This window comes from Oryzias latipes, chromosome 4, assembly GCF_002234675.1.
Source record: "Oryzias latipes chromosome 4, ASM223467v1".
Classification (NCBI taxonomy): Eukaryota; Metazoa; Chordata; class Actinopteri; order Beloniformes; family Adrianichthyidae; genus Oryzias; species Oryzias latipes.
This window is the reverse complement of record NC_019862.2, coordinates 29,504,196-29,528,191: the sequence shown is the minus strand read 5'-3', so window position 1 is coordinate 29,528,191 and position 23,996 is coordinate 29,504,196. Positions and strand designations below refer to the sequence as shown.

Below are 23,996 nucleotides of genomic sequence, written 5' to 3'. Positions count from 1 at the left end.
CCTCCCAGATCATGTCAGGGTGGATATGTTATGGTCCAAGCTAGAAGGAGAGCATTTTTGTGTAAATGGGGAGTTCTCCTGTATAAAACAATCTAACGTGATCTTCCTGTTATATGTGGCAGCATTTGAAATCAAATCTATTTAAATTATAATAATATAATAATTAGTTAGATAAAAAGAATAACATTATTCTATCTTGCCTAAATAAATGAACAAAAAGTAATAAATAAATCTGGACTCTTAGATCACTTCTATCCTGTGTTTTGCTCTGTAGGTGTGATGAATGTGTGTGACAGCCTGCAGCCATATAAAAGACCTTTTCCTTTAATCCAGATATAATTTTAGTATAAACCTACACAAAACTTCCGACAAAGACCCACAGATTCTTATTTTAACTGTTCCAATTGAAAAATTTGGTAGCAAACCCAAAAACTGCACAAATGTTGGAGCATATAAATTTACATTTTTAATTTCATCACATTCATAAAATGTAAAAAATCTTTTCTAAATATTAATCGTCACTTCTCAGAACCTCCTTTTTGCAAACACAAGAGTAAAAGCACAATTCTTTATGAAACCCCACAGCAATAAACATTTTAAACATTAAAATGAATCTGGACTTGTTCGGTTAGAATGCTTGAATTGTTATGAAGGCGATGAAGACGATGAAGGCTTTTTACCTTTTTGTGTCCTGTTTTTTTATTTAAAAATGCAGGTTTATTTGGCCACAAATTAATTTAGTTTCCTGTTTTTCGCTAAAGAATAATGCACTTTTTGTTTATTGCTATGTATTTATAGTTGTATATTTTTACCATTGGTTGTTTTTATGTACGTCTGTTGCATGGACCTTTTAAATTTCATAGTTGTGACTGAGAAAAAAAAGATCTATTTATCTATCTCAATAAAGAAATACAAAACACTTTAAAATGATTTGATCAAAACTCCAGTTTATTTTCTATTAAAACTGCAAATTTCATCATAGAATAATCATTTCACCATTTTTGGCATCACAGGAAAATCAGCCTTTAATTAGTCAAACTTTATTGGTCATTTAAATCTTGCAATTTATATATTTATATATTATATATTATTTGTAATAATGATATGTAAAAACTTTTAAGCAAAACTCGAACTCTTGAGAATTTATTGTTTTTTTTTTGTTCATCAGGATTCTAAAGATTGGTTTTGTTTTTTATTTGTTTTTTTACGTTGTTCAAAAGTGTCTACCTTCGTGGCAATCGTTTTGTGTAATCACAATAATAAAATTTTTGGGCCACACAAAAACATATTTCTATGATCAAAAAGGGTCAAAATGGAAAAAACTGGCTCCATCTAGTGGACACACAGTGCAACTGCAAATCCAGCTGTTTGAACCCAACACTACGTTTAATAACAAACACACAAACAACTTTCTGTTATATTTTAAATAACTTTATTCTGTGAGAATTGTTTAATGTGTTTTTTTACGAAATGCATGTATGTTTTTTGTTTTTACACATTTTTCTTTGAATAAAATATGATTCCTTTTTTTATTCCTTAATTGAAATATCTTCGGCTTGCTTTTAAAACCTGAAATCACCTATTTACAAAATCTGTTAACAGCTCTAAAACAATTTGCTTCCACAGAACACTGTCCCCACGGCCACAACGGGTTTCTTTATTACACACATTTTACTTGGTACAAAATAATTTGCTTTACAATTTCAAACGGTCTCCATCTTCAAATGCTCACAGTGTAGGATTATATACAAGGGGGGCGGGCAGGACTCGTGTCATGTGATCTGATGTGGGGCTTCCAGCATCTCCATCAGGAAGGTGTCGATAGGCGTGTCACCGATTAGCTTGAAGAAGAACAGATGCTCCAGACACTTGAGGCCGATGGAGCGGAGGGCGGGCAGCCGCAGCAGCAGTTTGGCAAACCTGCAAACGGTGCCACAGTGCCGAATAAGTCAGCGCTTTACCGATGACATCTGTCACTTCTGAGAACAGTACTGTCCAAATGCTTTTATGAAACAATGGGTTTCCCACACAAAACAGGAGCAACTTTAAGATTTACCATAAAAAAAAACAACACATTTTTGTTTTTAATGTATGAAATGTTGCACAAAAAAACCAAAGAAAGTTGTTTTTTTAAGTTTTGAAAATAAGTTTTTGAAACGTTAAAATGCTTTTAAAGTCTAATTCTCTAGAATCACGTCTGTGAGGCTTCTATAAGCAAGCAGAAGCTCAACGGCAGAGTTTGATCCCGATGTTTGCCAAAACACTGAGCGTGTCCTACCTGCCCGGCTGGTCTGGGTACTTCTGTTTTGTATACGCCTCCAACGAGGCATAAACCTTTTCCCTTAGCGCCTCCACCTCTGATGGGTTGGACAACCCTTTTGCATCTAAAACAAATTCAAACACAGTTTCAAGTGTGATTTTAATAAAAATCTGCATTTATTCAAACCAAAAAAACAAAAACAAAAAAGGAAAAAAGTAGCCGAGAGGATTTTTTAACTGACTGACAGCCCGACAGACCTGGGTTGAAGAGGACGATCGCTCGCAGGCAGCCGAGCTCCGTCTTATCCATCTGCATGTCTTTCATTTTTGAAACCAACTCTGTCAGAACCCTGCAGGAAAAACACACATCCAAGTCATCTCTGTAGAGCAGAAGGCCTCGTTTCTGGTTCAAAGTTTCCTTACAAAGAACAATCCACCTTACAGGTAAACTATATCCACATATATGATAATATTTTACCTTTGGTACACTATAGGACCTTTGTTTTATGAAATATTAGTTATTTTCGCAGCTCGTTTTCCAACCCTGGAAGTAAGATGACTCGACCTCTGAGGCCCCGCCTTTCGCTCCTTGTGGGTGCCGCCCATTTCATGATGTCACCGTAGAGGCAGCGTGTCTGCGTTTCTCCCATGAGGACATACAACATCCAAACGTTTGCAAAGATGGATGTGTGAAAAATGAAAGCGTTTGGCCGATCACCGCTAGCTCCACAGACAAAGTGTCTGTCTGTTAGCCTAGCCTAGGGGCGGGGCTGGCACCATGGTCTCTTCCTGGAAGGGGCTGTTCCCCACTTAGTGATGTCACTATGTGAGAACCCAGTCATTTTCGTGTTTTGGGAGGGGCTGGTGCTCAGAGGGCAGCTATTGAGAGGAATACTCAGACCTTTGTGAATGGATCAAAATACCGCTTTGGGATTGTTTTTTGTGAGGAATGAACATTGTAATAAAAGTTAAAGCTCAAAAAGGGGATTTGTTGCATGATACAAACTCATGGCTGTGCTACAACACTACACACACACAAACACAGTCAACAAGCGGAAATGTTGAGCCACTGATGCGTTCAAATAAAACAGTTTTTGAGGTTTCTTTGTTCAAAACCATGAACCAGAACGGAAAGGAACTCTTTTGCTTTGCTGCGTGGTTCCTAAAAGCCCCAAACAAATCCTGCAGAATTCTGGTTTTAACAAAACCAAAGACAAAAACTACTCAGAGGAGCAGGAACGCATCTCTTAGATCAGTTTTCTAAAGTCTGAAGAACAGAATCCTGTGAGGACAGAACCTCTTTCCTCATCTGCCACCGTGTGAGAAAGTAGGACCTCTGTAGAGTTTCTAACTGTCATCCCGCATAAATGAAGCCTTATTGCGAGTGTGGGATTCAAATGTTTGGTTCACTCGTTTTACACCAAAAGGTTGTTTTTTTGATCTTTTGGTTCTGGTGGTGAATCTGTTTCTGTAACAACAAAGTGAAATGAACACAAAAAATGTAAAAAATGAATTAAAAAAAGTATTTATAAACATTGTAAAAAGGTGAAAATATATTGTAAAATGTAAATGTAAAGAAACTCTTGAAGAAAAATACTGTTACATACAGCTTCTTTCAATCTACATGAGGTAATTTTTAGTACAAGTTTCACATCAACACTAACTGTTGTTTTTTTTCTGACTTTAACCTCATCATTGTTTGAGACACGTGGCACGCTTTTATTTTTGCGGGATTCGGGAGCTTGTCACCTGTCAAAGATGGATCCGACTCCGGCGCTGTGGGCGCTGCTCCTGTGGACGTGGAGCCCCGTAGCCAGCAGGATGCCGTCCTTAACTGTGACCGAGCGATGTGAGAAAGAGGCGATGAGCAGCTCGTTCCAGCCTGGATTAAAAAAAAAACACGAAAATGTGTCGGGTTAAGCCCACTGGAAGACTCTGGGGGGTATTCCAGGAAGCAGGTTATGCTAGCTCCCACGGTAAGTTTGAGGCTAAGGAAGTTGATAACCTCAGTTTTCGGTTCCAGAAATTGAGGTATGTTTCAGGGTAGGTCAAGTTGCCATAGCAACTCATGCTCTGAACATAACCTGGTCTGGAGCAGGTTTAGTTGAAGGTTAGTTTGTTTACAGAGAAGTGAAGCAGCATGGCGTGTCCATTTGAAGATGATTTAGTGGATGAAGAAGCTCAGATAATACTTTTTCCACCATGAGAGGGTGATAAGACCACATATGGATGTTGGAAAATTCAACTTTTTCACTTTGATCTAACTTAGTTATTTGCTTCAGTTAAGATAAATTATTTGTTTGTTAAGTCAGTTTAAAAATAACACGTATTTATCAGACAGTTATTTTACTTTCATTCAAATTAATTCAATTAAGTAGGTGTAACTTTGGTGCTGCTGTTAGATCGGCACCGCAAGGGATTGTGGGATACCATTACCTTTGCCTGTCTGGAGGGATTTTGGTTTAAGTGTGGCTTTTTGACCAAATTTTTTTAGTTGTTTAGCTGTTTTACTGTGTTTTGCCATGTTTTGCTGAGTTATCTTGTCCTACTGTGCTTATGTCTCTGCACCATGAGTAAGAGTGAAGGAGAGGATAATGAGTTTATATAGTACCCATACTAATCTATAAGGTAATGATAAAGACGGAAAATTCTTTAATGAATTTGAGTGCAACGTGCAATTTTTTCCCCGTCCTTTTTATTGTTCTAAAAATGAGTATATCTGCCGGCTCATATTTAGACATATGAGAGATCAAGAAATATAATTAATTAAGATGGAAAAAATATTAATTGAATTGGAGTAATATGACATTTAGTTGGATAAATACATAAATTTGAGTTGTATAAACAATTATTGAGTTTTATAGACGTAAGAAATTAGGTTGATTGAATTTAACTCAATTATTTAAATCTAGCCACAGGGGTTGCAAGCCAGTAACTTCTGTGCCGGTCCCAAGCCCGGATAAATAGAGAGGGTTGCGTCAGGAAGGGCATCCGGCGTAAAAATTGCCAAAATAACCATGCGAATCATCCACGAGAAAGATTTAGACATACCGGATCGGTCGAGGCCCGGGTTAACAACGACCGCCACCGATGCTGTTAACCTACAGGGTGTCGGTGGAAATTTGACTACTGTTGGTGGAAGAAAGAGGGGAGGCAGAAGGGTCCGTGGCCAGAGAGAGAAGGGAAAAGGCAGGAACATAGGTTTGAGAATAGGGACTCTTAACGTTGGCACAATGACAGGGAAAGGCAGAGAGCTGGCAGACATGATGGAGAGAAGGAAGGTAGATGTACTGTGTGTGCAGGAGACAAGGTGGAAGGGCAGCAAGGCACGTAGTATTGGAGGAGGATACAAACTGTTCTATCATGGTGTTGATAGGAAGAGAAACGGGGTAGGAGTGATTCTGAAGGGGGAGTTTGTAAACAGTGTTCTAGAGGTGAAAAGAGTCTCAGACAGGATGATGAGCCTAAAGTTAGAAATTGAAGGGGTGATGGTGAATGTAGTCAGTGGGTATGCGCCACAGGTTGGCTGTGAGTTAGAAATGAAGGAGAGATTCTGGAGTGAGTTGGATGAGGTCATAGAGAGTATCCCCAGAGGAGAGAGAGTTGTTATTGGAGCAGACTTTAATGGGCATGTTGGTGAGGGCAACAGAGGTGATGAGGAGGTGATGGGCAGGTTTGGTGTGAAGGAAAGGAATCTGGAGGGACAGATGGTGGTGGACTTTGCGAAGAGGATGGAAATGGCTGTAGTCAACACTTACTTCCAGAAGAGAGAGGAACATAGAGTGACATACAGAAGTGGAGGTAGGAGTACTCAGGTGGACTACATCCTATGTAGACGAGGTCATTTGAGAGAGGTTAATGACTGCAAAGTGGTGGTAGGAGAGAGTGTAGCCAGACAGCACCGCATGGTGGTGTGTAAGATGACTCTGGAGGTCAGGAAGAAGAAGAGAGGGAAAACAGAAAAGAAGACCAAGTGGTGGAAGCTACAGAATGAAGAAACTTGTGAGGAATTAAGCAGAAGTTGAGGCAGGTCCTGGGTGGTCAGGATGAGCTTCCAGAGGACTGGGAAACTACAGCAGAGATTATCAGGGAAACAGGTAGGAAGGTGCTAGGTGTGTCATCTGGAAAGAGGAAAGACGGTAAAGAGACTTGGTGGTGGAATGAGGAAATACAGGACTGCGTCCAGAGGAAGAGGTTGGCTAAAAGGAAGTGGGATGTAGAAAGGACTGAGGAAGGTAGACAGGAGTACAAGGAAGCGCAGCGAAGAGTGAAGAGAGAGGTGGCAAAGGCCAAACAGAAAGCTTACGATGAGCTATATGACAGGTTAGACACAAAGGAAGGAGAGAAGGACTTGTACAGGCTAGCCAGACAGAGAGACAGAGATGGGAAGGACGCGCAACAGATAAGGGTGATTAAGGACAGAGATGGAAAGGTGCTAACAACCCAGGAGAGTGTACAGAAAAGATGGAAGGAGTATTTTGAGGAGCTGATGAACGAGGAAAATGACAGGGAAAGAAGGGAGGAAGATGTGGTTGTTGTGGAGCAGGAAGTAGCAGAGATTGGAAAGGATGAGGTTAGGAAGGCTCTGAAAAGGATGAAGAGCGGAAAGGCCGTTGGTCCTGATGACCTACCTGTGGAGGTATGGAAGTGCTTAGGAGAGACAGCAGTGGAATTTCTAACAAGGTTGTTCAATAGGATTTTAGAGAGTGAGAAGATGCCTGAGGAATGGAGGAGAAGTGTTCTGGTCCCAATCTTTAAGAACAAGGGTGACACGCAGAACTGCAGCAACTATAGAGGAATAAAGTTGATGAGCCACACAATGAAGCTGTGGGAAAGAGTAGTGGAAGCCAGGCTTAGGAAGAAGGTGGAGATTTGTGAGCAGCAGTATGGTTTCATGCCCCGTAAGAGCACCACTGATGCCATTTTTGCTTTGAGAATGTTGATGGAAAAGTACAGAGATGGCCAGAAGGAGCTGCATTGTGTGTTCGTAGATTTAGAGAAGGCGTATGACAGGGTGCCGAGGGAGGAGCTGTGGTACTGTATGAGGTCGTCTGGAGTGGCAGAGAAGTATGTCAGAGTAGTTCAGGACATGTATGAGAGAAGTATGACGGTGGTGAGATGTGCTGTAGGTCAGACAGAGGAGTTCAAGGTGGAGATGGGACTACACCAAGGATCAGCTTTGAGTCCTTTTTTGTTTGCTATGCTGATGGACAGGCTGACAGACGAGGTAAGACAGGAATCTCCCTGGACAATGATGTTTGCGGATGACATTGTAATTTGCAGTGAGAGTAGAGAGCAGGTGGAGGAACAGCTAGAGAGGTGGAGGTTTGCTCTGGAAAGAAGAGGCATGAAGGTCAGTCGTAGTAAGACAGAATACATGTGTCTGAACGAGAGGGATCAAGGTAGAAGCGTTAGGTTACAGGGGACTGAGGTGAAGAAGGTGCAGGAGTTTAAGTACTTGGGGTCAACAGTTCAGTGTGATGGGGATTGTGGAAAAGAGGTGAAGAGGCGAGTGCAGGCAGGTTGGAGCGGGTGGAGGAAAGTGTCAGGAGTGTTGTGTGACAGAAGAGTGCCAGCAAGACTCAAAGGAAAGGTGTACAAGACAGTGGTGAGACCAGCTCTGCTCTATGGGTTAGAGACGGTAGCAGTGAGACAGAGACAAGAGGCTGAGATGGAGGTAGCGGAGATGAAGATGTTGAGGTTCTCCTTAGGAGTGACCAGGTTAGACAGGATAAGGAACGAGTACATCAGAGGGACGGCTCATGTTGCCGGTGTTAGCGACAAAGTCAGAGAAGCCAGACTGAGATGGTTTGGACATGTTCAGAGGAGGGATAGTGGATATATTGGTAGAAGGATGTTGGAGATGGAGCTGCCTGGCAGGAGGGCAAGAGGACGGCCAAAGAGGAGATACATGGATGTCTTAACAGAGGACATGAAGTTGGCTAACGTTAGGGTAGAAGATGTTCATGATAGAGTGAGGTGGAAAAGGATGATTCGCTGTGGCGACCCCTGATGGGAAAAGCCGAAAGAGAAAGAAGAAGAATTTAACTCAATTATTTGTTACCAATAGAAGTAATTCATTTAAGGTGGCAAAATTGGATAAGTTATATATATATATATATATATATATATGCATCACAAGGAAAATGGAAATAAGGTCAGAAACTCGTGCGTTTACTTTGTCTGCTCTTCTACTACAAGCAGAAACTCTTTCTTTTGATGATGCAGCCGTGTTACTTTTTTGATGGACGTATAATCTTCATACGCCGTCATTAAAATCTCAGACTCCGTCTCACTAAAGTATTGCGCTCTCTTTGGTTCTCCACGCGTTTCCATGGTGACTCCGGAAATCGGCGATCTATTGAGAATGTCTTTATATACCTTCCGTGCACGAGCATTAACCCAGGGTTACCAAGTCGAGCGCAATTACGCCAACTCATACCCGGTCTTTTGGAACCGACATACCCAGAGTAAGCGAGTTCAGGCGGATTTCAGCCAGAGTTCAGGCTTAAAGTCAGGCTAGTTTAAACATGCTTCCTGGAATACCCCCCTGGTGTACGGTTTGTTGGGGTACCAGCAGAGGTCAGCGTTGCTATGGCAGCACTGCTGGGACTCAGTTATATTTGGTGTAAATGCTCCATTGAACTAGATAGGGACATGTGCTTAAATGGATGTAAGAAGCACCACGAAAAAACAGGTGGAGTGAGGGTGTAGCAGTGGTGTCAGGTGGGGAAAAGAAAGTCCAAATGATGATTAAAATACTGATGTCAATGAAGTCCACATTAGTTTGGATAAACTATTGCACAAATAGATACAGTTTTTTGTTTATATAAATATTGTTTAGAATTTTGTCTTGGATTATCCCTTGTGCTATCCTATGGGGTCCAGATGACCCGATCCTTACATTTATGTGTTCTCCCTACCATGACAAAGGTGGATAAAGGTGGAAAGATTTCATGTCATCCATGGACACCAGTGAAGATCACAAATCATTGAAGAAAAAAGGTTTAGCGCACTGTCTAGTGGGGTAAAGATGACCCAACTCCTGATGTTAAAGTGCCCAGGAGTGGGCGGAGTCACCAGCAAGAGGAGAAGAAGGAGAAAAGTTTGGGGCGTCGGCAGTTGTCAGAGGAGGAAATGAGGAGAAAAAGCTGGGGAAGGAACACCAGGATGAACCCAACCAAGAAAGCCGGATTAAGGGTGGAAATCACAAACACATTCATTTTGGTGAGATCAATCTTTGGTTTTTTGGACATACATTTCCTTGTGGATTTATTTTTTTTAGACATTGGAATCGACCAAAGAATAAGTGTTTGTTTTTTGTTTTTTTTGGGGGGGGAATTTGGAAAACATATGTTTTTATGTTTGACTTTGATTTGCTTCAATTAAAAATGTAAATTAGTTAAACCCTAATTTCTGTATTTCCTGCAGCTGGTTAAAGGGGCTTCACAGACGCTCCTGCTGCTAATATAGTTGAGATATACTGTGTGAGCGCTCTCATATGCTTTATGTGTAGGTTTTGTGTGGTTGCCTACCTGCTCGTAGTAAGATGACCTGGTCATCCAGGGGGAGATCAGAGAAGTGCGGGATCCTTTTGGCCCACTCCACCAAGGTGAAGAGCTGCTTGTCAGCTGCCTGGCAGATATTGGTGACGGGGTCGTTGGTCTGAACGTCATAACAAAAACAATATCTAAAGTTAGCGTTTTTTTTAACCTTTTTGCTATTTATTCATGTCTTTGAAACAAACATTTCATCGATAACAGTCTCAGCAACGGCTGGTCAGTTCATTTCTGTAAATGATTGCAGCGATCAGGTCCTTACAATATCTACAAGTCCAACTGTTGGCTTTTTGATTGGATTCACAACGGAGAATGTATTTTTGTGGAATGAACGCTCCGATTCTCACCGAGTTCCCGGGACTGCTGTCGCTGTACGTCTCTGTTTTGGGCTCCACAGCCAGCTCGGCATCCAGGATCTTGTCCACGGGCATCTCCTCGTTGAAACTGCAGGTCGACTCAACCTCGTTCTCCCCACGCTCCTTCCCACGCTGCCTTTCTTCCTGCACCGCTACACACACACACACACACACACAGACGCACAAACGCTCGTTTCAGATCAAACCAGGCCTGTTTTCACTTCCTTCCCAGGATGTCAGCGAGCATCAGCCGTGTTTGCTCACAGAAGGGGCTTATACCTCACATTTCATACGGAGAGAAAAGGAAAATGTTTCTATTGATCTGAGGGTTAGACGTCATGAATGTTCCAACATTTAAAATAAACTTTAAAAAAACAAAACAAATCATTCTTAGATTTTGGATAAAATAAATGTAATGTTGGCTTTTCCAGATCTTTTTTTTACTTTACTAAAAAAAACAAAAAAAAAACAGGGCTGAATATCCTAACTATGATCTATGAAAGTTGTGCTTTACCTTAAAATGTGACATTTTTCCTTTTTTTCAGTTTTACAACCCTTTATGTGGAGGACTTTCTCCTACACCCTCAAAAAAAAAAGAAAAAGTGTCCAGCATCTGAAATCCTGTCAATCCTTTAGGTTTTGGATTGAAAGCAGAAGCTCAGCTGCAGACCACATCAAGCGCGTGTCGGTGAGGTTCCCACACCTTCTCTCTTCATGCCCATAGCCAGGCACTTCTGGTAGCGACAGTACTGACAGCGGTTCCGCTGGCGCTTGTCGATGAGGCACTCCTTGCTGTCTCGACACGTGTAGGTGAGATCTTTGCGGACGGTCCTCTTGAAGAAGCCTTTGCAGCCTTCGCAGCTGTACACGCCGTAGTGCTTCCCTGCGGGACACAAACCCACATCAGTGGCGCTCTGAGCCGACACCCCCGCGACGCGGGCGCTGAGGTTCCTTCTTTGACTTGAGTCTTATAGCAGGCTGGGTGTTTGTCAGATGTTTTCAGGAATTCGAGAAATGTCCAGCACCCCCACCACCGCCGCCACCCCTCCCTCCCATGTTACCTGAGGAGCGATCCCCACAAATGGCGCAGATGTGCTTTGACATCCCCCCCGGGCTGGTACACTGGTAGTTGATGTTCCCCAGGTTCTGCAGGCCCGGCGGAGGCTTGATGTCCTCGGAGCTGCTGACACTGTTCATAGAGTTCATCTGAGGATGACGGCAGGAAAGAAGAGAGAACAAAGAGTTGAAGCTGAAGAGGCCAGAACTGAGCCCCACAGAGAGGAGGAGGAGGAAGTGGAGAGGAAGTGAAAAGCGTTGAGCAGTCTTATGACACCCTCTCCCTTCACTTATATTTTGCGATTTGTCTTCCGCTAGATGACTATTTTTTTTCTTTTTCCCACCCACACGCTTTGTTGTTAAAGTGGCCCAGCATGTGATCACATGCTCAGTTGGTGGGAGGGGCTAAGGCCTGTCATACAGGTTTTTTTTAACGTTTGTTGACTAAGGAGGAGTAATGGTGGAGACGCCGCTTTCACACGGTGCAGTTCTAACAATCTGCCAGCAGAGGGCCCTCAAAGAAACACCATTGCTAAGATGATCTCACGCTTTAAAGTCCCATTCAGCTTCTGTTATCATACCTACTTGAGTTTAAGTGAATTTTCCTTGATTTCCACATATTTTCCTCGGATGAATGCATCGTGAGATTATTTATAGAGGACATTTGGTTCTGGTGCGAGAATGACCTCCCTGAACCCTGATGCCCTGTATATTTAATGCATCTTAGCATATAGGAAACGCGGTCTTCAGGCTCTCAGTATAACTTATTTACAGCGTCGACTCTGAGGATCCTGTAACAGCAGACTGAAGGTGGATAGAAGAGAAGAGGCTGTAAAAACTGTCCTGGTGTTCTTTTTCACTGTTGTGTATTTTTTTCTTATATTTTGGGGACTATGTAGTGGTGGAGGTTCATGGTACGGGACTACATTTCCTGTCTTGATGGTCATGGATAAAACATCCTCCACCTGCCCACAGGTGAGTCGGTGGGCATTTCTTCTTAACATCCATCCAGCACTTCTTCTTCCTCCAACAGTTATTCCCGCACAGACTGAGGAATTAGGCCTTTGTGGACCGTTCCCCAAACAGAACGCTGCTTCAGACAAACTGCAAGCTGCAGCAGAAAAGAGCTGAAAGCAACACGTATGGATTATTGATGTGTCATACATTCTTTATTCTACACATGCTAAGAAATGCTCACTTTTTTTTTCTAAATGCAAGTTTTCGTTGAGTCTTTAGTGGGTCAGGGGGAAATACGTCTGCGTTACGAACATTTGAAAGCAAAAAAAAAGAAAAAAGAGGTTTAATTTTGAGTAACATAAATAAATTTAAAGATAGTTTCATTATACTGAGGAATCTGTGGAATTCAAATTTACATAAATCCAGACAACAGTCCATTGAATGATCATTTTCCATAAAAACTTAGAAATATTACGTAGTTTTGTAAATATTTTGACCTTATACTTTTATTGCTTTTTACTTACATTTCATGCATATGTGCAAAAAATGATCAGAACCCAATAATGTAGCTGTAAAAACTGCGTTTTAATGTCTTTGGAGAAATTTTTTTCTTTATTTTGATCTACAGTTTTTTTTTCTCTGAAGAGATGAGAAGCGTCTTCTTCCTCTACATTAAAGCTCAAGTCCGGGAGGGCTGTCATGAGATTTAATAACTCCTTCAGAGGGAAATCACTGAGATTTTAGCGTCCTAGCTTGTTTTAGTGGGGGGAAAAAACAGGTTAGCAGCCAGTTCCAAAGCCTCGTCGAATCAGACCTGCTTGAAGAAGGCCTCTTCTTTTGTGCCCCATGAATAACAGTGCAGTCCTGAGTGAGTTACGCTCTTTGAAAGTGAGAAGTTGCAGCCCCTCAAAGAAAAAGAGGATCCCACACAGCCAGAGCAGCCAAAGCATAAGCAGAGACAGACGAGTCAAGACAAAGGACGACTTCTTCTCTGTCTACCGGTTATCCATTACAGAGGTGATACTGGGACCGGCTTTCGTGTGCCTCTACATACAGTAGTTGTTCACGAGTCAAAGATGACCTCAGGGTGAGAAGTTTAGAGGTCAGCAGGAGGGTAAAGAAAAAAGAAATGACAAAGTGCAAACATTTAAGACTAAAGCTTCTGCATGATGGAAAAGTCTCCCAGAATGAAGAGGCGTAAATTAGCAAAATAATGTAAGACTTGTGGGTCATACCAAAGGAAGAAGCTGAATTTAGCTGCATTCCTGACTTCAAATCTAACTATTTCCATCCTGAACGTCTCCTTTGGAGGTTCCACTACACTGATCTGAGGGTTCTTCACAACAGGGGGCACACTCTTGACCTTGTCATCAGTCATGGTTTACCTACCAGTGTGTCCGCTGTTGTGGATCTGGCTGTATCTGACCATTACTGTGTGCTTTTTAACATCACTGGTTTTATAAAGCAAGAGACCTCTGTGAGAACGGTGAAGAAACGCTACTTGACTCCTGAAGTGGTCGAAAAGTTTATTACATCTGTTCGCTCCTACTCTCCGCTTGTCTTGCCGGCCCCCTGTGATCTACTCGTTGAAAATTTTAACAGTAAATTAAAATCCAGTCTCGACTCAGTAGCTCCACTAACGTCTAAAAAGATAAGAACCAAAGCCACACCCCCTTGGAGAACTGAAGAAATTAAACAATTGAAGAGACGTTGTAGATCTGCCGAAAGACTTTGGAGAAAACACAAACTTGAAATAAACTATCAATTAGACCAAAACCAGCTAAAACTATATAATCAAACCGTAAAACAGACCAGAAATTCATATTTTGCTAACATCATTTCTGTAAATAAGAATAACCCCAGAGTCCTTTTCACCACAATTGAGTCCCTGATCAACTCAAATGCAAACAAAAACACAATGCCAGCCTCCGCCTCATTGTGTGAAGACTTTGCAGACCACTTCAGGAGCAAGATCGATTCTGTCAGATCTAACATCATAAAAGAACAGAAAAGCCTCTCTATTGGTTATGTTGGCTTGATGTTACCTGAGGAAGCACTGGACAGTTTTGACCTGGTTGAAGCTGCAACACTTGGTCGAGTTTTCTCCCAAGTTAATCCAACAACTTGTTTTTTAGATCCCATCCCTACTTCACTTTTTAAATCCTTTTACGGGTCTTTTGAGAGTGAGATTTTAAATATCATGAACTCCTCTCTACAGACGGGTATTTTTCCTGCTGCCTTTAAAACGGCAGTGGTGAAACCGTTACTCAAGAAAACTAATTCAGACCCTTCAATTTTTAATAACTACAGACCTGTGTCCAACTTGCCATTTTTAAGTAAGGTTTTAGAAAAACTTGTTTTTATTCAGCTGAATGAGTTTCTCTCTCAAAACAACATTTTTGAGATAAACCAGTCTGGCTTTAGGACGAACCACAGCACAGAGACAGCCTTGTTAAAAATCGTTAATGATGTCAGATGTGCCTTGGATTCAGGTCAGATCTCAGTACTAGTTCTACTAGATCTAAGCGCAGCTTTTGATACTGTTGATCACCTGATCCTTGTAAACAGACTTAAAAGTCTTGGCCTTTCAGGGACTGTTTTCAAGTGGTTCGAATCGTATCTCATGGAGAGAAACTTTATGGTAAGCATGGACACGCACTTCTCTGGGGTCCATGAAATTAATTGTGGTGTGCCTCAAGGTTCCATCCTTGGCCCCTTGCTTTTTAACATTTACATGCTTCCTCTGGGGAATGTCATCAGAACCCACAACATCAGCTTTCATAGCTATGCTGATGATACCCAGCTGTACATAGCTATGTCTCCTGATGACACAAGACCAATAGAAGCACCTTTTAACTGTATTTTAGATGTAAAATTATGGATGGCAAATAATTTTCTGCAGCTCAACCAGGACAAAACGGAAATTTTAGTTATCGGTCCTGAAGCCAAGAGGGAGAAACAGTTTCTGAAGCTACAGGAACTTTCATTAAGTCATTCAGAAACAGTCAGAAACCTGGGTGTTATCTTCGACTCTAAGCTAACTTTTATCCCCCATATAAAACAGGTGGTTAAAACTGGTTTTTATCAACTCAAAAATCTGGCTAGAGTCCGCCCACTACTCTCTCTTGCTAATATGGAGATGCTAATGCATGCTTTTATCATGAGTAAAGTTGATTACTGTAACGCCCTGCTTTCTGGTCTTCCAAAAACCAACATTAGGAACCTTCAACTTCTCCAGAACTCTGCTGCACGAGTTCTTACAAAGACCAGGAGGCGGGCTCACATCACCCCAATTTTGAAATCCCTGCATTGGCTCCCCATATGCTTCAGGATTGATTTTAAGATACTTTTAACAGTTTTTAAATGTCTTAACGGTCTTGCGCCTTCTTATTTATCAGATCTTTTAGTAAAGTATGAACCCTCGCGGACCCTGAGATCCTCTGGCACTGGTCTGTTAACCATTCCAACTGTAAAAACTAAAACCTATGGAGAGGCTGCATTTCAGCACTATGGCCCCCGTTTGTGGAACAGTCTGCCGGAGGACCTGAGAGCCGCAGAGAGCATTAATGCTTTTAAGAAAAGGCTCAAGACCCATCTTTTTAACCTGGCTTTTAGCTAATTTTTTTACTACTTTTATGTATTTATTCAGTTATTTATTTATTTATATGTACTTTTTATTTTATTTATTTATCTATCCATTTTATCTTGTTTTATGAACTTGAACCTGATTTTTAACGCGTTATTTTAATTTACCTTATTTTAATGTTTTATTGTTTTTATCAATATTTTTACTTGTTTATTCTCATTTTTATTCATTTTTATTTCCGGTGCTTCCTCAGCTGGAACCCCTCCTTCTGGGTCGGCTGCTGTTCAGCCACTGCAGCTCTAGATGGGGACCTGCATCACCACTTAGCTGTGGTGGAGCGGTCCCCGCCTGTGAAGCTGCATTTGGCTGTCTATGCGGCTGTTCACGGAGGGGGAGGTTCCAATTATTAGCGTTTCCAGCATCCTCTTTTTGTGCTCAGCCTATTTCTCATTGTCCTTTGCCATCACTTAGGGGGTGGGAGGTGTGAAAGGAGTGGGGGGCTAGGTACGGGGAGGTGAGCCCCATTTATTTATTTATTTTTATTTTATTTATTTTTAAATCGTCAATGCTTGTTTTTATATTTTGTTGCGTTTTAATGTAAAGCACTTTGTGTTATATTTATATATGAAAAGTGCTTTATAAATAAAGTTTGATTTGATTTGAGTTTGATTCTTCCACGTTCCCTCACCTGTGGACTGCTGAGCTGTCGGAAGTTCATGCTGGGGGTGGACTGCAGCGACACAGAGGGCGATCCCAGAGACGACGTGATGACGGGATACGGAGAGGCCAGCCCGTTCATCGGCAGGCCCAAGCTGGACATGGGGGACTGGATCGGCCTGGAGGTGCTGATGACCGATGGGTGGCCCACCATGCCACCCATAGGAGGGGGAGGAGGATGTGCGTGCGCTGCACTCATCGGCCCTGAAGAGTCTGAAGAAGGAGATGTAAACAGTCAAAACAGAAAAATGAGTTGACGGCAAAAGGTTTAAAACATCAGCCACACAAATCTGTTTTTGTCAGAGTTCATTTGCAAACGGGAGAGGTGTGAGACAAGCATCTGCTGAAGTTCACATCCCCAGCGTGACCTTCAGGAACAGGAGGGATGAAGGCAGGGATGCTCTAAGTCGAGTGTTCAGTTTTAGCCCCATGTAAGCTTGAGGAGCCAACACTGATTTGTGGGATGAAAAGTGAAAACTTTTTTAGATCTCCAGAACGGCAGCATCAAAGTCTTTTAGAGTAAAAACTAGAAGACAAAAAGGAAGTTTTCAGGAAGCTACAGCCATGGTCATACCTGCATATGATTTAATCCCACTGACGTTTCTGGTCAATTAACACGCCAGTTATCACAGAATTTAAATTTATTCCAAGGTTAGCCCCATGTGCAGCTGTTTAGCTTCTGTTATCTTCTAAAACCAGAAAGTTAGATACTGACATTGCAGCATTTAGAACAAAAAAAAAACATTTGTGATTCTTTTTAGGCTTTTTGGGCTTTTGAAGTCAAAACTTCTACAACTTTGCTGTCGTCACATTTAAAGCAATTTTTTGCACATTTGTGTTCAAACAGGTATCAACTACTCTGCTATTAGCACCTGCCTTTATCAGAAAATAAATATAATTTCTTTAAATAAATAATCTGACTTATTTTAGCTTAGTATACTCAATATTGAAATGTATTTTAGGTGCAGCAAAAAGAAAAGAAAAAACATTACAAAACCTTTACAAGCTTGTCTTCATTTTACAAGAATTTGCACAGAACTAAAGTAGTGAATAACGAATATGAAAAAAATGTCCTTAATACTCTTCCTAAAAATGTAGTTTTTTATAGTTTATTTCTATAGAGATTTCCAAAAATGTCTTCAACTAATTCTGACTGAACTAAACCAAGTTTGTTTCAAAGCAACAAATAAAAAAGATAAAAGAGAACTATTTAAAATTAAATAATCTGAATTAAATCCTATTACTCCAAGTGTCAGAGAGGGGAAAAAATCCCTGAAAAACAGGCGTTCACAATAAATTTCTGAAGTTACGCAAATGAAATTCATAGGAGTCAAAATTGACTCTTAAGATAAATGTTTAAGACAAAAATGTAAAAAGTTAATTGTTATGTTATATTGCAGCAGACATTTCTCCAGATGTTAGAATAATTTTTTTCAGGAGATTATTTCAATTTAAGAGATTTCAACTTTCCTGGAAAGTGGCTTAGAATTTCTAGAATTCAACAAAATCATTCCAAACAAAAACAACACAAACCCTTTCAGCCAGACATGTAGTTTAAATCTGCTCTCAGTGCTCCACAAAATGAGGCCCGTGTGATTCTGGTCACAGGGTGCAGCCTTTGAATTTATTGATGTAAACTGACAGGCTGGCATTTACATAGATGACCTATTTAGAGCAGCCTTCAGTCAGCTGGCTAACGGGGCATGGTGTGTAATTTCATGCACGTGCCGTAGCTGTGAAGACAAATTTTAGCAAATGCCATCATCATCTTATGTACGTTCTAAAATGGGCGTCTACTGTACGATGCAAACGCCGGCGGCCTTTGCCGCATGGACGCACATCACTGGACTCATGTTTCTGACTCAAGCAAATGAGTTTAGCTGCATTTCAGAGACACACACTCCGGACGAACATGCCACCACAACCATCTGGACCTGCCCGCAAAGGCTTCAACTTGTGGGTCACTGCTCGTCCGGCATCCGGCACCGCAGGTGTCGGGTCATCGGTCCACTTAAAGGTTAAAGACCGTGTCACGTAGCCACATTTTGTGCATTTTCCACGTGACATTTCTGTCTTCCGTGATCCATGCGTGATCTACGCCATTCATAAGTGTATCTTGCATTTGTCATTCATCGATGTGCACAGATGTCCGTCAAGGGTTTGGGTCGACGGGTCTTAACGTGAATTCAGTTCTGAGCTGTTTCAAATTTTGCGTACTTTATATGCAATTATTACATAAATCATACACAACTAATTTATGCGAGATGCTGATGTGTCTTTCCACGAACGCTCCACGTATGTCTATCAGCCTTTTCACGCATGGACCACCAATGTATACCTGTCCTATTGCGTATACGGCGAACATATCACAGTAAAATTACGTAAGTGACGCACACATTTTGGGCATGGTTTGGCTTTTATGTTGATTTACGCGTTCTTCGCATGGTTTATTCGTACTTCTTCCGTGGTTTTAACGTGTTTCAAACGTGATACTTCTGGGAAAATTTCATGTAAAGACCACAACTTTTCTCACTCTTTCCACGTAAATTCACATATGACCAATTTTCATCCGTCCAACATGCACAACATGTGCGTAGCGGCTGTGGGACACGGCCTTAACACACAAGAGCTCAGTTATCGTTTCACTGTGAATTTCTATTTTGTAATAATCATGAGAACAGTTTATATTTAAGAGGGCTACATTAAGAAATGCAATCTGGATCAACTCGCTCCTCAGAGGTGATCTTTATCTAATCTTTTGCTTCTCTAACCAAAAATAAATATTGTCAATTAAAATGTTTTTCAATTAATATTTAATATATTTTTCATGATGTCAGAAAATGGAGTTGCTGTTTACTATTTTATAACAGCATCTGACCTATTTGCACAAGTTTAAGACGCTCTTTAACGACAAGGATCAGACAATTCATTAAAAAAATATCCGTTTTTTTTTTTGTATAAAGCTGCAAAAATGCTCTAATGTGTTTCTTTCCTCCACCAGAAATAGTTGACTACTTTTACCTGCACAGTATTTTGCAGATTGGTTAAATCTATTATGGATAAAATGATATTCTATTTTTCTGATTACATGGTTCTGTAAATTATTTAAATTAGGGCAGACAACATCTTGACTCCTGAAACCACAGCTCAGTTACAGAGGGTCCAATAAAGTTCAATAACGTTCAATAAAGGATCTTAGCCAGCAAAATAATATATTTGGCTTCAAAAGCACAAAAGCATGCATTATCAGTCTTGTTGGGATAGTTTGGATACATTTACAGAACTTAAAAATACAAATGACAAACATTTTCAAACAAAAAAACAATTCTGTGCAGTTTTTCATCCCCAAAGGACAGCAGTTTTCCCAGGAAACTTGTGTTTTTTTCCCTTTGCCTGAATACCGCAAAAAGTTCACAAACATAATTTGGATGCCATTTGTGTCTCCTTTTTACTGCCAAATGTGCCAAAGGGATTCCCTTTTCAGGCCTGTCTAAACTTTTGCGAACATTTTGAAATGATGGTTAACCTCCGTGGGCATAAAGGGAACAGAAACTTCCAGAAATGTGTTTGGCAAATGCAACGAAGAGTAAAGCTGGGATGATTGTCTTCAAACTGGACACACAGAGTTTCTGTTTGACACTTAAAAACACAGCTGGTCACTCAGTCCCTCTCCGTATGCCAAGGAACAGATGTTGTGCAACTTCCTGTTTAGTGCTGAGACTAAAGCCTCCGCCCTCTTTTTTTACCCTCTTTCTTCCTCCAGTTCTTTATGAGGGGACTTTAAAAAAAAATCCAACCGCACCGTTTTTCCTCCAGAGTTGACAGATTGTGTGAGAAACACAAGAACACGGTTTGTGCTTCTTTTTTTGTTGTTGTCAGCATCAAACAGAACAGGAACAAAAAGTGCTTCTCTGATTGAATGTTAAAGGCGGGAATGCTGGAGCACATGTTAACCGCTGAACAGTGTTATGCAACAGATGATCGCTGTACAGCTTGTACTGTGTCTGTGCACTACCCCCCCCCCCCCCCCCCCCCCCCCTTACATGCCGGGTAAACTCCCTGTCAGGTGCAAAAAGATCTACTAGATCTGTTCTCCCGCCGAGTCCCTCCTACTTAGACGAGAATTCTGATCAAACTGTGCTTTTGAATAAAAAAAACAATACAGATTTAACTAAAAAAGAACACATTTGCTGGAAATGAACATTTTGGTTTCGATCACTAACTTAATCTCTGTCACTTCTTCAGTTACAAAAATAGAAGAGAAAAAGTGACGATGCAATGAGACATTTCCTCTACTGTCATGCTTCCAACTCTTGGATGAGGTGTGAGAATTATGGTCAGGGCGGGGGGATACTATATTTAGATACTGTTAGTTTCTAGATGCTATTGGTATCTAAAAACAGTTTTTGTTCTTTGCTGAACCATTGCACCGTAACTTTGGCCATGTGGGGGCGCTCCATGGTGGTCTCCCCTTTGACTGTATGTGAGTGTGACATCACTCGAACAAACACTCCAACAAAAATGAAGTCAATTCAGTCGCCTTTTTTTTTCAATATGGACTTTGTCAGTAAGCAGTGATTGGTTTGAATCGGTCTGATTCAAAGTTTCCATGGCAACTACTCCCCCTACCACTTGAAAACAAATTTGTCCATCAAATAAGTTGACCGTTGGACGTGGGGGCCAGCAGGCTCCACCTACTTTCATTGAGGCATCTGATAGGTGAGTTTATAACTTGAATAACTTAAACTACAGAAAAAAACACTTAAAAAGAGGATTATATGGAACATGTTAAAAGAATATCAGATCAAGAATGGTTATTCTGACCAATAGAAAGACTTTTGTTTGGAACGCCAAGGGGGAGGAGTCACTCAGTCCAGTTCTTGTACACAGTCAGTGTTTTTCATGGGTCAACTGCTGTCAGAACTGAAACCAAATCCCATGAGTGAATCCTGGGCAGATTTGCTGTGACGCCCCCTGAAGGGAGCAGACGGACAGAAAAACAAAAGTCTTCTGTTCATTTTGTGACGTATGTTTGAGTGTTTTGGCATTTTATTTCCTTTTCCTTTCAAATCAAATCTATGATTTTTTGTCTGCTCTTATTAAAATACAAATTACACATCACGATGATGACCCACATTCTAAAAATGTAGACTTAATGTTGGCTTTCCCACTGTTTCAAACTGAATCAAGCGGCAGTTAAGAGGTACGTTAGGCTGCAGGTACTTCACCTGAAGACAAACAGTGGCAGGAACAGAGAACAAAGTATCTAAACTAAAACAGTGTGACATTAAAGGGATAAAGTAGACAATGTGTTTGTAAGAAAGCAGCCATTCTCCTTCCCGCTTTATGTAAATGAACTTTCTGCTGCCAGAACGAGATCAACTGATCACAGAGATACTTCACTTCTAGATTTGAGAAATAATTAGCCAGATCTTTTCTGAGCAGTTTTGTTTCCTGCGTTCCCTGTCCGCCTGTGCGCAATGCGACGCTTCGGCATCTATCTGAAGACAAACAAACACGCCGAGCAGTGAAGGGCACCTTTGACCACCGGCGTCGCCAAGCAAAGGTCGCCTCTTGCCAAACTCCTGAGCCACGTTCCAAAGAGTTTCCTGCCTGCAGCAGCTAAGATGGCGTGAAGGTGCCCACAAATGACTGCAGCAGCAGAGCAGCAGCACAAAATCACCAATCTGGGATCAGTTTAACCCTTGTGCCATCTTAGATGACCCCAACCTTACATTGACGTGTTCTCCCTACCATGACAAAGGTGGATAAAGGTGGAAAGATTTCATGTAATCCATGGACACCAGTGAAGATCACAAATCATTGAAGACAAAAGGTTCAGAGCACTGTCTAGTGGGTCTAGATGACCCAACTCCCAATGTTAAAGTGCCTAGGATATCACAAGGGTTACGGGTGTGTTCATGTATCAAAGCAACTTTTCACAGCAAAGTCACTAAACTCACATTTTTTTTATATGTAGAAGTACATAACTTACCTTAAGCACACCTGTAATGTAAAAGTTTCTTGTTTCCACTCTACAGGGCAAACACTGCGTCGCAAATCGTTACAGGTCAAAGATTAGACTGGGGTTAGCTGCATTACCGATAACTAAATTCCACTGATAAATGACAGAAAGGATAATTTGCGTGACAAGTATATCAATTTTTTGTCTGAGAAAAGAAAACTTTACAGATGTGCTCAGGGACATCCCACATTGATTTTTTAAAAATGCAGTACAGACTGCATGAGCTCAACGGTTTAACTAAAGCTGAATCTCTTTTCAAATCTTTTAATTAAGCATGAAAAAGGCCTGCACAACTCCTCTGTATAACTATGTAAATTCAATTTGATTAAAAACATTAAAAAATACACCATCCAGCCGTATCAATGCAAGATTAACATCATAGTAAATGTTAGTACTGCAAAGTCAACTGTTTCATTTAAGGAGAATGTACTATATTGTGCACACAGCGGCTATTTATAGGCCTGTGTATCAGTAAGAGTCTGATGATACACGTGTCACGATATGATATCACAACATCTCCCAAGACTGCTTAAAGACAATACATCACAGTTTTTAACGAGTGGGACTTTGAAAAACGTTGTCTGGATCCTAACAACCATTTCACATGAATTAAATTGTATAAACACATTTTATTGCCTTATCAGAACATTACTGTATCTCACATACAAGTTATTTTTACCAAAGCAAATTCTCTTTTATTTTGATCAATTATGAAAGTCTTTACAACTTTCAACGTCGTCTGGTTTTCACTGTAAATGGTAAATGGCCTATTCTTGTATAGTGCTTTCCTTAAAGACCCAAAGCGCTTAACAGTCACAGGCAAGGTGGGGTTCAGTGTCTTGCCCAGGGACACTTCGACACATGGGCAGGCAAGGCGGGAATCAAACCTGCAAACTTTTGATCAGAGGTCGACCACCCCACCGCTGCACCACGGCTGCCCCAAAACCAAAAAAACCAAAGCTTGATTCTGCTTTAGCTAATATGGTTATTTAGGTACGGTTAAGAAAATAAACATTTCCAACACTGCTGGGATGTATTTCATGAATTTAGCAAATGGCTTCTGCATACGTAGTCCATTATACTGGGTGTTAGCCTTTTTGTAGAGCTACAGCTTTCCCAGTTTCTGTGAAATACTACTGTGTGAATCGATGGTCACTAGACTGGCAAATATAGACCACAATGCATTGTGATCAAATAAATGTATTACACTAGACTCATGAATGATGATTAAAATGCAATAAAATTTTCATAATTTTTAGGTTTTTACTTCATTTAATTGGTGTCATCATATTTGGTGTTTTTTTAATATATTTTGGGTTTTTTTGGTGCAGAGCTACTGAGAGAGGATCAGTGCGCTGCCAACTAGTGGTCAGAAGTGTCGCACTAAAGTAAGACATAATTGAATCGGTTAGTACAAAAGGGGCCCAAGTCGAAAATTTTTCAAAGTAGAGATATTATATGTTCTATGGTCTTCAAGGGAA

The 23,996-nt window shown here is 40.9% G+C and overlaps 1 protein-coding gene across 1 annotated transcript in view; it reads right to left on the bottom strand.

Moving 5' to 3' along the window:
• Positions 1–1,481: 1,481 nt before the first annotated feature.
• Positions 1,482–23,996, bottom strand: part of LOC100125533 (retinoic acid receptor RXR-gamma-B) — a 37,724-nt gene continuing 15,209 nt past the window's right edge. The window contains exons 2-10 of the mRNA XM_004068342.4: positions 16,462–16,703; positions 11,236–11,380; positions 10,878–11,057; positions 10,166–10,326; positions 9,795–9,924; positions 4,009–4,141; positions 2,518–2,609; positions 2,279–2,384; positions 1,482–1,920 (exon numbers count right to left, since the gene is read on the bottom strand). Coding sequence (XP_004068390.1) covers positions 1,773–1,920; positions 2,279–2,384; positions 2,518–2,609; positions 4,009–4,141; positions 9,795–9,924; positions 10,166–10,326; positions 10,878–11,057; positions 11,236–11,380; positions 16,462–16,703 — 1,337 coding nt within the window. The 3' untranslated portion in view covers positions 1,482–1,772. The remainder of the gene's footprint in view (positions 1,921–2,278; positions 2,385–2,517; positions 2,610–4,008; positions 4,142–9,794; positions 9,925–10,165; positions 10,327–10,877; positions 11,058–11,235; positions 11,381–16,461; positions 16,704–23,996) is intronic.